General features: G+C 47.7%; 1 protein-coding gene across 7 annotated transcripts in view; it reads left to right on the forward strand.

Annotated features, from left to right (window-relative positions):
- Positions 1 to 303: 303 nt before the first annotated feature.
- The window catches only part of TJP1 (tight junction protein 1), a 55,709-nt gene continuing 40,273 nt past the window's right edge, over positions 304 to 15,739 (forward strand). For all 7 annotated transcript variants that reach the window (XM_079763848.1, XM_079763849.1, XM_079763850.1 and 4 more), the window contains exon 1: positions 304 to 838. In XM_079763848.1, the coding sequence (XP_079619974.1) occupies positions 812 to 838 (27 nt within the window). In that variant the 5' untranslated portion in view covers positions 304 to 811. The remainder of the gene's footprint in view (positions 839 to 15,739) is intronic.

Raw genomic sequence — 15,739 nt, forward strand, 5'->3', positions numbered from 1 at the left:
GTTTAAAAAAAAAAAAAAATAGGATTGGGCTCAGGGGCTTGTTGCTTGGGGGCGATTTCCGCCGGACCCTCAGTTAAAAACAAACAGGAAGACTCGCGCGCCAGCGGAAACCAGGCCTCCAAGTTACTTCGGGAAACTGGCCTTTTCCTTCCGCGACGGGGGGCGTCCTGCAGCAGGAAGCGGGCGGGGGGCGCTGGCCCCGCCCACAGGCACGGCCCCGCCCACCACATCCAAACCACGCCCCCAACGCGCCCCTGCCCCCCAGCGTGGCCCCGCCCCCTCCCAGCTGAGCATGCTCAGTGGGCCGCGCCGCGCCGGCAGGTTTGCGTGGCCGCCCGCAGTTGCCGGCGCCGGCTCAGACCGCCGACGCCGCGTCCCTTTCCCCGCGCGTTGTTCCGGCGAAGTTGCGCTGAAGCCGGTTTCCGAGGAACCTCCGGGCGGGCAGCGGGGACGGCAGGAGGTCCCCGGAGGCTGCGGAGGGACGAGCGGGCGAGGCGGACGCGGCCGGGCAGCCCGAGCTTGGGGAGGCCGCGCGGGGCGGCCACACTCGGAGGGAGGGAGGCGCCGGCCGGGCGCGCCCCGCGGAGAGGACCCGGGCGGGGCGGGCCGGACGGGCGGGCGTTCCCCGGACTTTTGTCCGAGTTGAGTCCCCTCCCCGTGGGCCGGGCCTCTCCCCCCCCCCCCCCCCCCCGCCTTCAGCCCCGCTCGCTCCCGGGAGATGTTTATCTGCGCTGTGGCGTGAGGAGCCGGCGGGCCGGTGGCGCGGAGTTTCGGGTCCGGGGAGCCTCGCGCGGCGCCGGAGGGAGACAAGATGTCGGCCAGGGCCGCGGCCGCCAAGGTGAGCGAGCGCCTCCCAGGGCCGCTGGGGTCCGTCCCGAGCGCGAGTGCGGCCGCCGCCGGCGTCGGGCCCGCGCCCCGCCCTCCTGCTCCCCGCGGGCGGCGGCCCGGGGGCGACGGCGGGCTCACCGGGCGGGGGCGGGGGCGGCGGGCGCGCGGGGCCGCCGTCGGGCAGGTGCATCGCCGCGGGCGTCGGTGCCAGGCTCCGGCTCGCGGCGGGCGGGGCGGGGACGCGCAACAGGTTCCGCGCCGGGGAACTGGGCGTCGGGAGTGGGGGGTGCGGGCCTCCCGCGCTGGGACGGAGGTCGGGGTTGGGGGCGGGGGGGTGGGGTAGGTCCCCCCGCCAGCGAGCCCGGTAGCCGTGCGTTTGGAGGGATGGGTGGTTCGGTGCCGGCGAAACCGTGCAGTTTCGATCTGATGTCACTCGCGGTGGAATGCGCGCCCCGCCGATAAGACATCGAGGCTGTAAAACACTCAGCTGGGCAGGAGGTAGTCTTTTTTTTTTTCTTTTCTTTTTTCTTTTTCTTTCCTTCTTTCTTCCCATCCTGTATTATTTATCGAAGGCAACATTGAAAATTTAAAAATCAACAACACACTTTTTAATAGTTTCGTTTGAATTATAAAACTTTCAAAAAAGTTAACACCAAATACCCTCCTGCCGAGTGAGTGGACAATGAGATGGAACTCTTAAAAGTGAAAACAAAGATCTGTGGGTCTCAGAAAAGAAAAGAAAAGAAAAAAGTAACATTGTTCCCTCTCCAATTTGTTTTTTCCACGCGTTTTGAAGTCTTCTGCTGTTTTCTGGGTGCTTCGAAACCTTGTTTCGAAGAACCCGTGAAAAATCCTCTCCTTTTGTACATTGCGATCTCTCTCATCAGAAAGAAGTTACTTGTTCTTCAGGAACACAGAGGTGTGAAGAGTAAAAAGTCTCCCTCTTTAGAAGATAAATTCACCCCTTGAAACAGTGTGGGAGTACTTGGGTAGTTTGTGGTTTTAGGTATTTATTTATTTTGTGTTTTTTTTCTATTTGAGATGTTTATTCAGAGTATCTGGGAGCAGGTACATAATAAGGCCCGGACTGTGGTTACCTTTAGTCCTGAGTAAATTCTTTTAAGGAATGTAGTATTTTTTCTTTAAGAAGACTTTAATCAAAAAAAAAAAAAAAAAAAAGACAAGAAAAAAAAAAGAAGACGACTTTAATCGGGTTCTTTTGACTTGATAGCGATGAAGAACAACCTAAAGATAAAACTTGATCCGATGACTTAAAAAAAAAAAAGTTTTTTTTTCTTCTTTTGGCTTTGATTTTAAAATAAACGCACAGTATGTACCGCTGATGGGGCTTGCTTTCCGGGGAGGAAGGCTTTGCTTCCCAGATTACAGAGAATGTCACTTTGTTCCCCAAGTGGGATCTCTCCCGCTGGATAGCCACGACAGCACACTTTTCAGAGGTTATCTGGAGGCTGTGGAGAAGTGAAGCTTTCCGTGGGTTGCCCAGTAAGACGGTTTAGAAGGCGTCATACTTTTCCCCCTGAATTACGGCATTGAGGTTTTACGCCGTAATGAAAAGCATCACAGGTTAAATACTGCATTGTAGGGAGTGTGCATTCTTACATTCTTGAATAGAATGTGAGTTGACAGCTTATTTTTGTTTGTGTTGTGTTGTGTGTTTTTTTAAACCCTCACCCGAGGATATTTTTCCATTGATTTTTAAAGAGAGAGGGAAAGACTGGAGAGAAATATTGATGTGAGAGAAACACATTGATTCGTTGCCTCCTGCACACGCCCTGACCAGGGCCCGGCCTGGGTGCCCTTGACCGGAATCGAACCCAGGACCCTTTGTTCTGCAGGCGGACTGGGGCTGAAAACTTATTTTTTTTAAATGCTGTATTCCGAAATGAAATAATACTCAGCCATCTGTTTTCAAGTCACATTTATTTCTTTAAGGGAATTAAAGTGCTTACTAAAAGGTAGGCTCTGTACTCAATCTCTTTCATATCATACTCTTGTTTCTCCTCCTCCCCCCCAGTTTAAAAAGGAAATGAAGACATTAATTTGGCAGCTTGCTTTTTTATTTTTAGCATAATAGTTTGTAGAACTCTAATACCTTTGATTTGATGTTCTTTGTAATGGTTGAGTGGTTTTCTGTCCCAGAAACCTGCTATGGATCATCATTGCCTAACTTGTTCCCAGGATTTTGCTATTGTAGTAAGCAGCGTTACATTTTTATATTTATGTACTTAGGTATATTACCATATGTCGAATTTTTAAAAATGTAATTTTTGGGTCAAAGGGTTTGTGCACTTAAGTTTCTGATAAATACCAGTGATTTTTTCCTCCAAAAAGATTGTACTGAGGAATACATATAATAATTATTGATAAATTGGCAGCAAGAGGGAAAATTAGAATATGTGATTAAAATAACAGATTATTGGAGAGAGGATGGATTATTGAGTAAATAGTGCTGGGACTGTTGGTTAATTTTTTTCCTTTCTTTTCATTTTAAGTCTGAGTTTTCCTCAGGCCATAGGCGAAAAAAAAAGTGGTTTTATTTTTGTTTTGTTTTTTTTGCAAAAGAGCAAATAAAGCAAATCATAGAACACTAGAAGAAAGTGTAGGATACTTGTAAGAAATACATACCTGAGTTACAAAGGGCTTCTCTGTACTAATATTGACTTTAGAAGTAATAAAGGAAAAGGTTTTGATAGGTGTGATACACACCTGGATTTGTGAACACAATTGCTAGTGTATCTGATACAAAATGACTCAGATGTTGGAATCAGGAATTGGAGGGTGGCTCTCCGTCTCACCAAAGCATTGTTAATCATGCAAGGAAGTGGTATGAATAATTATTAGAATCATTCCCATTGGTTGAATCACGGAAGTTGTAGTGGCTTCTGCATTTTCAAGCTGTGTCACTTTGTGGAGAAGTTATAACATTTAAAATTGTGCTATTATATATAAGCTTGCCAGATCTTCTTGCTTGCACATTTTCATTATGTCACAGGGACAGCACCTTTTCCCCTGGCCATCTCTAAAAGTGTAGTGTGGTTTGGTATGAAAATTATGTACACCTCTTCTCAGGAATCAGTTCATTGTATCAAGTGGAGCATTAGTAGACGAACACTGGGAAGTTAAGAACTGTAGAAATTAGCCAAGTTAGTGAACCAAACCAATTGAAAATTAGCCTTTACAGACAGGAATTGTGTCCGGAATGGCTGTTACAATGTAGTTCTAATGTTGATACTTACTGATGAATGCGTATTTGTTTCAGATTGCTTTAAAGGTAAAGGAAAAAGTCACTGTCCTTTCTGAGGATTCACTTGGTTGTGTAGAAAATTTTCCTGGACCTGATAAGTTTATACAATAATCATTACTCACTAGAAATATTTTGATAGTATTTAAGGCAAAAGGCTTTTAATTTTTTATGTTAGCGTGTTTGGCATTTTAGACATTCCTGGTCAAACTTTAATTTATGTACTTAGCGGATAATCCTGACTACAGTTGCAATTCTTATGTTTGTTTTAGGACAGCTCTGTTAGCTGCCTTTTTTTCTTGAAATCTTCACCCGAGGATATTTTTCCATTGATTTTCAGAGAAAGTGGAAGAGAGAGAGAGAAAGAGAAACATGATGTCAGAGAAACACATCGATCGGTTGCCTTCTGCACATGCCCTGACCAAGGCCCGGGGCTGGGGAGGAGCCTGTGACCGAGGTACGTGCTCCTGACGGGGAAATTGAACCCGGGACCCTTCAGTCCGCAGGCCTATGCTCTATCCACTGAACTAAATTGGCCAGGGCTCTGTTAGCTACTTTTCAAATCATACACTGCCCTTTCTCCCAGGTGGTGTAGTAGCACAAATTATCCTGCACTTTTAGGAAAGATATCTCTCTCTCTCTCTCTCTCTCTCTCTCTCTCTCTCTCTCTCTCTCTCAGATGCTGATGTTTTCATGTTAGGGGCTTGCAGACTTTTGTTTCATATTCAAGAAAGGCTCCTGCTGCCCATTGATTGCTGTCAGCAAGTGATAAGAGGAGTCAGCCCTCCGCCCCAGCAAATACTGAGGTGGAGCCCAGTGTGACTCTGAGGGCTGTAGTGCAGCGTGGAGAGCAGTTTCCTGTGTGGTTTGGAGGAAAAGATTACAGTAGTTTCACTCCGTTTTTTCAGTCCTGGAAACAATGTACTGGCTCCGACTTTTACTTGCTCTTTCATCTTTTGTCTATTTAGAGACCAAATGTAAACTCACTACAGTTCTAAGAATATAACGGAGTGTAAATAAGACGGTCAGATCCCTGTGCTGCTGAGGAAAGGGGCTTTACAAAGAATAATTTTGGTGAAAAATTTGGAAATGTAATTCAGTTTCTGGGTGTGACGCTACCGTGATGAAAATTCCCCTTCTACTGAAAGACCCCGAATCTGGCTGTAAGTTCAGGGGTAGTGCCTGCCCCCCATGCCTGGCTCTCGGTCACCCCTCAGTATGGGGTGCTGGTGCACATGGCCGTGGCTGAAGACAAGTTAGTGGGTTGATCAAAGCTATTTTTTTTATTACTAGAGTTATTCTTTAAAATCAAATGTTAAATAAGGTGAAAAGATAGTTGATGTCTAAGAGGATATTTCTGAAATACTTGACTGGATCTTGCTTTGCATCTCTGAGTTTTGAAAGACAATCTTTTAGGGAGAGAGAGTTTTAAATGGAATTAAAAAGTGGCGTGTGCGTTTCAGAGCAGATTTTCAGGGTAAGGTAGCGGTAAAAATAGGCCTTGCGCCTTCTCCGACCTAGAGTCCTCCTGATTTATTTATTGCCGAGAAGGCGGCTTCAGGTTCCTCCTTTATGGGGCAGCCAGGTGCTTTATTTCCATTCTTCCTTAGGCAGGTACATTCTTAATCATGAGCCTGTGTGCTGAGCACATGCGCAGGGAATTTCATTTTACACCCGAGGAATGGATGCCAATAACTAACTATGATCAGCTAGACCACAGAGGCACTGCTTTAAGGCATCAGAAAACCGCCCCGGCCGGTTGCTCAGTGGATAGAGCTTTGGCCCTGAGGGTCTCCCGATTCCCGGTCAAGGGCAAGTATGGGGTTGCAGGTTTTGGTCCCCCAGGGCCTGTGTGGGAAGCAACCAGTCCTTGTGTCTCTCTCACATCCGTTTCTCTCCCCTCCTCCTCCCTCCCTCCCTTCCTCCCACTCTCTAAAAACCAATGGAAAAAAATAAAAAATATTCTCAGGTGAGAAAAACACACACCAAAATAAACAGAAAACCAATGTTGCCAGAATTCATACCCTAAAACACACCATTTGCGATTGAAGAACAAACCCCTGACCGTTGTGCATGTAGAGTTAGCTACTGAATCTCAGATGGCCCTTAACATGATTAGCTCTCTCCATGTAGGACATGATGATCAAATCTAGGAGGGCATCGGTAATGACTGAGTTTTTTGCTTAGTTCACCAAACATTAACTGAGCACATTTTGTTTTGGATCCCTGTTCTTCAGAAGCTTATGGTTTTCAACTGTACACTGTAATAATCGGTTGTGAACTGCATAACTCATTTTTAAAATCCAAAGAATACACGTTGCTTACTCATGAAAAATAGTGTGAGCACAATTGTGGTCATCTTATAATAACAGCATTCTGGTGTACTTTTGGTGGGGGAAAGGGATGCAATTATACCTAAACTCGGGGCTTGCTGAAACAGTTGATTTTTTTGCATTCTTTGTTTATTTTTTTAAAAAGCTTTCATTAAATCTGGATACATCCATGTGTTTAGTAAAAGTATTTCCCTAGGGGAAAAGGTTAAGAACTAGAAAGTAATTAGAATTTACTTACTTATGACTCCTTGAATGTACTGCTGTGGGAAACGTACAGGATGCTGTTGGCTGTACTGCTTATTTAGGGTCAGACAAGCTGTGAAATATGTAACAGTTTGGATTTTTTTCAACAGATACTGCAAACCTGGCATGTCCCAGGCACTGTTTCAGACGGGAGACACGGCCGCGCACATAGGGTTGTTTGCACCCAGGCAGCGTTTTAATGGTGTGGGCAGAGAGCAACAGGTGAAATGCTATGCGCGATGAAGAACGCTGGAATCCCTGGCGTGCTTTCTGTGGTGCCCATTTGGTGGCTTTTCTTTACAATTTCTCCACTTAATCATGGATGCCATGCACACTGTAGTTTTGCCTGTGAACTTTGCGCAGTCTGTTGTGTGTGGCTGCTGCTGCTCAGTATTGTGTCCATGATTGATGTTGTGGGTAACTGTAGTTCATTAGTTCTCATTGTATTCACGCATGAAATTCCTAGTACTCCATTGTGTGAGGGCTCGCTGCTTAATTGGCTGGGAAAAAAGACTTTGAATTAGACGTTGGCGATTTCTTGGAGAAAAGTAGTGTATACCTCTGTCAGGGGCAAGAGTTAGATGAGTGTGCTTACTAGTCACCGGAGTGCTGACACCACGGGAGCGAGAGCCAGCTGCTTTCGGGTGTTCACCTTAAAAGCCAGTGTCAGCCCAGCCGAGGGGGCTCAGTGCGCTTCCACCTCTGCACCAGGTGGTCACGGATCGATTCCCATCAGGGCACATGCCCGGGTTGTGGACTCGATTTCCAGTGTGAGGTGTGGAGGGGGCAGCTGATCAATGACTCTGGCGCATCATTGATGTTTCTCTCTCCTTCTCCCTCTCTGAAATCAATAAAAATATATTGAAAAAATAAAAAGAAGCTAGTTTTAGTTTTGAGGGCATTTTATGGCTAAGGTCTTAAAATCCATCATCTTAAAGTACATTTTTATAGATACCCATTTATTTGACTCTGATCAGACCAGTAAAAGCCAGAATCAGGCAAAATACATGCTTTGGACAGAAACAACTAAAAACAAGTCTACTTTTCAGAGCATGCATGTAGGGAATTTGCCCACGTGGCACCTAGAGGCACTCTGGGAGATGTATTTACTGGTGGTTTTTGTCTTTCGCAGTGGTAAGTGTTGGAATATTGAAACAAACATATCCCAGCTCCATTTGGATGCTGCGTGCCTCTAAAGTCAGAGGGCAGCGGCCATGGCAGGAGATGTGCCCTCTGGTTGTAAATATGAGGATGTGTGTCGATAATAAAGGATGGCCCCGTAATGTCGAACACCGACTCTGACAAGCTAAGTGTTTTGTGTGCACATTTCACTTCATCTTAACGCTGGTAGGTACTATTTCTATTTATGGGTGAGACTCAGGTAGCTAATCGCACCTCTGCGTGTACGCTTTGTAATTCCTACGCGCAGATGCTAGAGGTTCTCGCCCTGGCGGAGTGTCTGGAGCTGCCTGGAATGGCGCTGGGTGAGTCCATGAGTCATGAGGCCGGGAGAGAGTGGGGTCAGAGAGCGCAGGCTGGGCTGCAGGAAGTGGCTGTTGCCCAACTCCAGCTGGTGGTTGGCACCGGGGAGCCAGGCCAGCTCTTCCAGTTTCTTAACGCAGGTAGTAACCCAGATGTTTGTGTAACTTACCCCGCAGGTGTTGCCAGCTGATGGCATTCTCTTCTCTTTTCACTTTGAAATGCATTCATTACCTGTATAAAAATTATTATGTAGTAACCCCACGGAAACACCATCCAGGTCAAAGACTGGAACAGTGCCCGCTGCTCAGACGCTCCACCCACTGCTTGCCTCTTCCTGGTGACGGCGGCACCCTATGCAATGGAAGGGCGCAATGTCCCGACCGCAAGCTCCATCTGTGGTGGCCTTCCTGTTCACACCTTCCTCCCCAAGGCAGCCGCTCTGCTCACCTCGCTTTACCGTCAGATGTGGTTGCATATGCATCCATTCACCTTCACTGCAGCCCAGGATTCTGTTGTATGACTAGACCCTGACTGCAGACAGCTGTCAGGATTCTGTTGTATGACTAGACCATGATCGACAGACAGCTGTCAGGATTCTGTTGTATGACTACACCATGATCGACAGACAGCTGTCCAGGATTCTGTTGTATGACTAGACCACGACCGACCGACAGCTGTCCAGGATTCTGTTGTATGACTACACCATTACTGACAGACAGCTGTCCAGGATTCTGTTGTATGACTACACCATTACTGACAGACAGCTGTCCAGGATTCTGTTGTATGACTAGACCACGACCGACCGACAGCTGTCCAGGATTCTATTGTATGACTAGACCATGACTGACAGCTGTCCAGGATTCTGTTGTATGACTAGACCATGATCGACAGCTGTCCAGGATTCTGTTGTATCACTAGACCATGATTGACAGCTGTCCAGGATTCTGTTGTATGACTAGACCATGATCGACAGACAGCTGTCCAGGATTCTGTTGTATGACTACACCATTACTGACAGACAGCTGTCCAGGATTCTGTTGTATGACTACACCATTACTGACAGACAGCTGTCCAGGATTCTGTTGTATGACTAGACCACGACCGACCGACAGCTGTCCAGGATTCTATTGTATGACTAGACCATGACTGACAGCTGTCCAGGATTCTGTTGTATGACTAGACCATGATCGACAGCTGTCCAGGATTCTGTTGTATGACTAGACCATGATTGACAGCTGTCCAGGATTCTGTTGTATGACTAGACCATGATTGACAGACAGCTGTCCAGGATTCTGTTGTATGACTAGACCATGATTGACAGACAGCTGTCCAGGATTCTGTTGTATGACTAGACCATGATCGACAGCTGTCCAGGATTCTGTTGTATGACTAGACCATGATCGATAGACAGCTGTCCAGGATTCTGTTGTATGACTAGACCATGATTGACAGACAGCTGTCCAGGATTCTGTTGTATGACTAGACCATGATCGATAGACAGCTGTCCAGGATTCTGTTGTATGACTAGACCATTACTGACAGACAGCTGTCCAGGATTCTGTTGTATGACTACACCATTACTGACAGACAGCTGTCCAGGATTCTGTTGTATGACTAGACCATGATTGATGGACATCTGGTTATCTCCTGATTTTGGCTGCTAAGAATCATGCTTCCATGAACATGTGACTGTGTCTCTTGGTGAACATTGCACATATTTATGCGTGTAGGCACTGCCACTGGATTATTTAATGTGTCTTCAGTTTTAGTAGGAACGTCTTTTGCAAAGAGGTTGTACCACTTACACTCCTCTTCTCCGGGGCTGGGAGTTTCTGTGCTCTGCGTTTCCAGCACACTTGGTGCCAGGTCCTGTAAGGTGAGCCCTTCCAGTGGGTCTGAAGTGTCATCTCAGTGTAGTTTTCATTGACGTTTGTCTGACTGATGAGCAACTTAAGAAAAATTGATTTCAGAGAGGAAGCTAGAGTGAGAGAGAGAAAAACCTCATTGATGAGAGAGAATCATAGATCTGTCTCCTGCACGCCCCCACTGGGGATCGAGCCCACAACCCAGGTGTGTGCCCTGACTGGGAATCGAACCGTGACCTCCTGGTTCATAGGTCAGTGCTCAACCATTGAGCTACACCGGCCAGACAATGAGCCACTTTTTATGTTTATGTCCTGATCAAGTCTTTCGTCCACTTTTATTTGGGATTATTTTTCTTGATTTGTCTCATTTTTGGGGGGATCAAAACTAGGTTATATGTACTATAGATACAGTTTTCAGCTTGGTAGTAACGTCTTCATGGTGTTTTCATGACCGGAAGTTTTTAATTTGAATGTGGCCTGAGTGTAGTGACCTAGAGAAAGGCCAGCCAGGGAGGCGTTTCCAGAGGGGGACCTGTCAGCTGGCATGATCTTGCAGAGAGGACTCGGGTACAGTCACCCTAAGTCTTTATGGCTTTATGGCTCTAGGCTCTGGACTCTGAGTCCTGGGTTTGCCACTTAGGAAGGAGCTGATTGCTTATCTGTGAAATGCCACAGATAGAATACCAGCATCCGCTCAGGGTGGCTGTGGGCTTGCTCAGCACAGGGCCCAGCACACCGTAAGCCCCGAGGTTAGTTCAGAAACATCCGAGTGAAGCCCATCTTAGTGCTAGGGAAGAGGCACATAGGAATCATGTCTGTGCGAACACTTATATCGACAATATAATGTGTGTGTGTATTTATATACGTGATACTGGACAAATGTCAGCCTGAAGGTTAGGAGTCCCAGCCCAGCAAGATGTGCTGTGGTTTCAAAAATGACCCTGGAGCTCCCGAGATACTTTTTAAAAATTGCAATCACATGAAAGAAGAGATGCAGTCTTCAGTCGGATGGATTTGGGGATGGAGAGGAAAGACTTCCCAAACCAGTGCCCCTGGCTCAGCTGGGAGGTGTCCGGTGGGTGACTGAGTGACAGCACATTCTGTTCAGTTTTTACCTCCGGAGACCTCGTCTCTTTCCACTGTTCCATCTGTACACACCCTTCCCCAGCACACACACACACACTATCCTCTGTTATAATCTCTATTCCTGTAATAGCCTCCTAAGCAGTATCATCCCCCCCCCCCCGTGCCCCCCTTACAATCTGTTTTTCTAAAAAGATCTTTTCAAAATCCCTGTTTTTTAGTGCCCCCCGTGCTCCAGGGCACACACTCATTCTACAACTCCTAGGCTCTTCCTGCCTCTAGGAGTGAAAGCCAAACTCCATCCCATGGTCACCAGGCTCCCACGGGATCACTGGGCCCTGCTTCCGCCTCCAGCCTCATCTGCATCTTTCTCCTTCGGGCTCGCTGATCTCAAACCACGCCGGCCCCTCTGGTTCCTACAGGTCTGCGAACCCGGCCAGGTTCCTCTGGAGTTCACTCGTGGCACTGTTTTCCTTTTTTTTGTATTTATATACGCCCGTGATTACTTTTTAATTGTGGAATTTTTTTGGTCATCTAGTTCTCCCACTAGACTGTATGCCCCATGAGATCAAAGGTCGTGCTGATTGTATGACTGTCCGGCATCTAATACTCCCAAATATTGTTTAAATGAATGAGAGAAGCATGCTCCTACCCTAGGGCTCTTGCATGAGCTGTTTTCTCTTCCTAGAAAGCTTCCCACCTCCATCCCTCCGTCACCCCCATCCCTCCGTCCCCCTCATCCCTCCGTCACCCTCATCCCTCCGTCACCCCCCGTCCCTCCGTCACCTCGCACCTGTCCAGTTCCTTTCCTCTGGAACCTTGCCCTGAACCAGAAAGGAGGCTAGCGCTCTGCCTTACCTCCCCTTTCTTCCCCTTTAGAGACAACAGTTGTACCCACTGACTGCTGGCTGTTTGCTTTGCCTGTATCCTCCCTGGCTTCTCCTCAAGGTGGTTCTGTTCTTCCTTTTTTCTTCTAAAACATTTGTAGTCCCCAGGGTCATCTTGGTCCCTAGGTAACTGGATCTGTTCTCTCGGGTTTAATACTACTTTGCTGATTACTCCTGAGCCCTCATCTCCTCCAGATCTCGGTCTTGACCTTCAGACGAACTGCCCACTGTCCATATCTCTGTGCCGATCGTTCCACAGACACCTTAAATTGAGGATTTTAAACTAATATTTATAATACTCTTCCTGCCTTTTCACTCAGTCACCTAATTCGGAAACCTGTCATCCTTGACTCCTCCCCTTTTCACTTTAGCTTTCTGATTGGTCTCCCTCCCTCCAATCCATCCTCCCACACAGCAGCCTTCAGAAAGAGTTGGACTGTCATTCGATTGCCTAAACGCCCTGGTGTTTCCCCTTGAGCTTACAATGGTAGCATTACGAGACCTGTTGCGGTGGTGCTTGCGGCTTCTCTTTTCACCCCTTCCACTCCACACATTGTACATCGGCCATATCAGAGCCAGCGTCGTGCAGCTCCATCACAGCGTCAGAGGCCTTGCCGGCATGCTGTTTCTGCCCCCGAACAACTCCCCCTTTTCCTGGCCATCCTTCTAGCTCGAGCTCAAGTGCTTTCTCGGAGATCCGGTCTGTCTCATAGCAGGCAGGGTCCTCGCCATCCTCCGTGGTCACCTCTCGTGTACACCATTCATGTAGTGTGGTCAGCCTTCCCCTGGAGCCCTGGGGAGGAGGAGGGACCTCATTTGCCTCCACAGCACTGAGTATATCTGGTCAATGTTTGTCGAATGAATGAATGAACCTCTTACTCAGTAGCACAGGGTGGTGACGTTGAACTGGCTGCCTATACTCGTATGCATAGATGCTGTTAAGGAGGGAAGGTTTTCTTCATCTGGAGAGCACTTGCTGTATTTATTGTTTTGCACCTGGCCTTCCAGCGACAGGTTCGCCTGTGTTTTCAGTTCTGTCCTCCGGCCTTTCCCCGTTGCTTTGTCGTCAGCCCTGGAGGACGGGAACCTGCCTGGACTCGGGATCTGGAGTTTGGCCGGAAGCCCTTCAGAGTTGGTGATCTGAGCGGTGTCTTTGCCAGCTGGAGCGCAGAACAAAGAAACCAAACAAACTCTTGGTGGAGTCTGAAATGCAGCTTTTTGCTTCTTCAGAAATTGCGATTCTGGTCAGCGATGCTGACTTAGAAATGCACGGAGAACCCAGAGCCCAGCAGCCACGCGGTGCAGTGTCCCTGCTGGAGTGTGGCGTTGATTCTGAACTTGCAGCCTGTTTGGAACTGGAATGCTATTGGACCACGACTGGAATGACAGTCTAATGGCATTGGGGGCCAGGGAGGACTTTTTACTTGAGAACATCTCATCCGATCCCCTAACTTTGGGAGGACAGCTGAGGTCACCTGTCTAGGTGACAGCAGATTTGGGCTCTGATCTCGCTATTTCTGCTCTAGTTCGTGTTCTGTTTAACAGCATTTTTTCGGTTACTAAGGAGTGACGGACAGTGCTGGGATCATGCAGCAGGAGCAGCACCTTGTCCGTGGTTCCCCACAAACCTAAATGCTTTGGGAGTGAGACTGATAATCAGAAGGTCTTTGTCCAAGTTATACAATTATGCTTTCTGCTCTTAAATATATTTTTATTGATTTCAGAAAGGAAGGGAGAGGGAGAGAGAGATAGAAACATCAGTGATGCGAAAGAAGCACTGATCGGCTGCCTCCTGCTCGCCCCACACTGGGGATGGAGCCTGAAGCCTGGGCATGTGTCCTAACCAGGAATCAAACCGTGACCTCCTGGTTCATAGGCTGATGCTCAACCACGAGCCACGCTTGCTGGGCTCTTTTTTTTAAATAAGAAAAATGACAAGCACGTTTACAATAAGGATGTTGAGTTTTAAAAATCATTTATTTGACTAGGTAACAGATGAACCTGATAGAACACTGCCAAAGGGCTCCTAGTGGAGGAAAACAGGATTCCCCCGCCTCCCCCCCATTTCCGTTTCTGCCCCCGGGGCCACTTGCTGCTTAGATAGTCTCCAGAGGAAACCCTCCTGCTCTTGCCTTTCTGTAGCGCTCTCGAAGGAGTGCTGATGCATTTCCTAGTGCCGACGTCTCACGTGAGTGTGAGCCTCCGGTGTCTCAGCCACTCACTGCAGGCCCCTGCCCCTCTGCCCTTCAGCAGGTTAGAGGGTGTTTTTCACCGTAGCAGAGTGGAAAGAATTCTACGCTGGGAACCATGGGCCTGACAGCTAGGCTTTCGTTCTGTTGTTCCTCATTTGCACACCCTAAGTCTGTGTCTTCATCGACCTGCTCCCCCTCGGTGCATTGAGAACTCTGTGGGGTCTGCCTGGTTACACAGCAGCCTGGGGAGAATTGTGCTGCTTTTGCCACTGAAGGAGCCCAGGGGCTGGAGAGAAGAGATGACAGGGTTCACTGACTGAACTGGGAGTGAGTGCCCCTCTCTCTCTCTCTCTCTCTCTCTCTCTTTCTCTGTGTGTTTTATGTGATAGGATTGCAAGGCATAACTCATTTATATGTTTATTCTGGATTAAATTGGGTTAGTGTGTTTGCTGCTCAAGAGCCTAATAGCTACCTACCCTTTCTGCTGTTTCACTTTCTGTTGCCTTGTACATAGGCCTCCCGTCTGGTAAGTCACGCTAACAAGACTCCGCTTGGCTTTCCTGGAGAAGTGAGGTATCTATATATATAAAAGCCTAAGTGACCGGAACGCCAGAATGACTGGAATGCCTGGTCACTGTGACGTGCACTGACCACCAGGGGGCAGATGCTCAGTGCAGGGGTTGCCCCCTGGTGGTCAGTGTGCTCCCACAGCCAACCTCCCGCGGTCCCTCCCCCTGTCCGGCAGGCCCCAGTCAGCAGCCGGAAGGCCCCATTCGGCCCTGATTGCTGGCCAGGCCTATGGACCCCACCCGTGCACAAATTTTGTGCACCGGGCCTCTAGTTATATTATCACCCTTCTCAGGGAAGCCATTGAGCTAGTTGAGAGGTGTATTTTTCTAATCCCTCCAAAGAAGAAACATACTTGGATTGGAATGCTGAGAAGAATTGTTTTAGTATTTTTATTTCCCCCCTTATCTTACACAAATAAAATAACTTGAATTTCTCTTACCGAAAGCCTCTTGATATAAATCCCTTAGTAACAGTAGAATAAATACCTTTCATAGTTAACAATGAAACAAAATAATCTTCTTAAATATTATTTGGTTTTCCTCAAAGCTAAGTGAAAAACAGATATTTGAAGTTTCAAATGGGATTTGGTAAATGTGGTTTAAGAGACTTTGGGAATGGAGACAGGAAAGGCCAAAGCTAAAATAATCCCGTAATCTCTTCATTGAAGATGAGGATGTCAGCACTGTATCTGTCCTTGCAGCCTCTCTTCCTGCTCACGTTAAACAGATGAGGCTGACAGTGTGTAAGCTGCTTCATAGAGTTAACAGTAAACACATCTCCCATTGGATTAACATTCTCTTAAAATGGAAAACTGTGTGGTCATCACAGCCACACGGGGGACGATAAACCCTTTCGTACCAGAGACCTTGCCCAGGCATTTGCTGTTACCAGGTCACTGTCAGTTGGCACGATGGGGGAGGGATTGAGGAGGCAGGGACGCCATGCCACTGGGTAGAGGAGTGGGTCAGCAGGAGCTGAGCTCGAGCTATGCAGG

This window comes from Cnephaeus nilssonii (assembly GCF_951640355.1).
Source record: "Cnephaeus nilssonii genome assembly, chromosome: 24".
Taxonomy (NCBI): Eukaryota; Metazoa; Chordata; class Mammalia; order Chiroptera; family Vespertilionidae; genus Cnephaeus; species Cnephaeus nilssonii.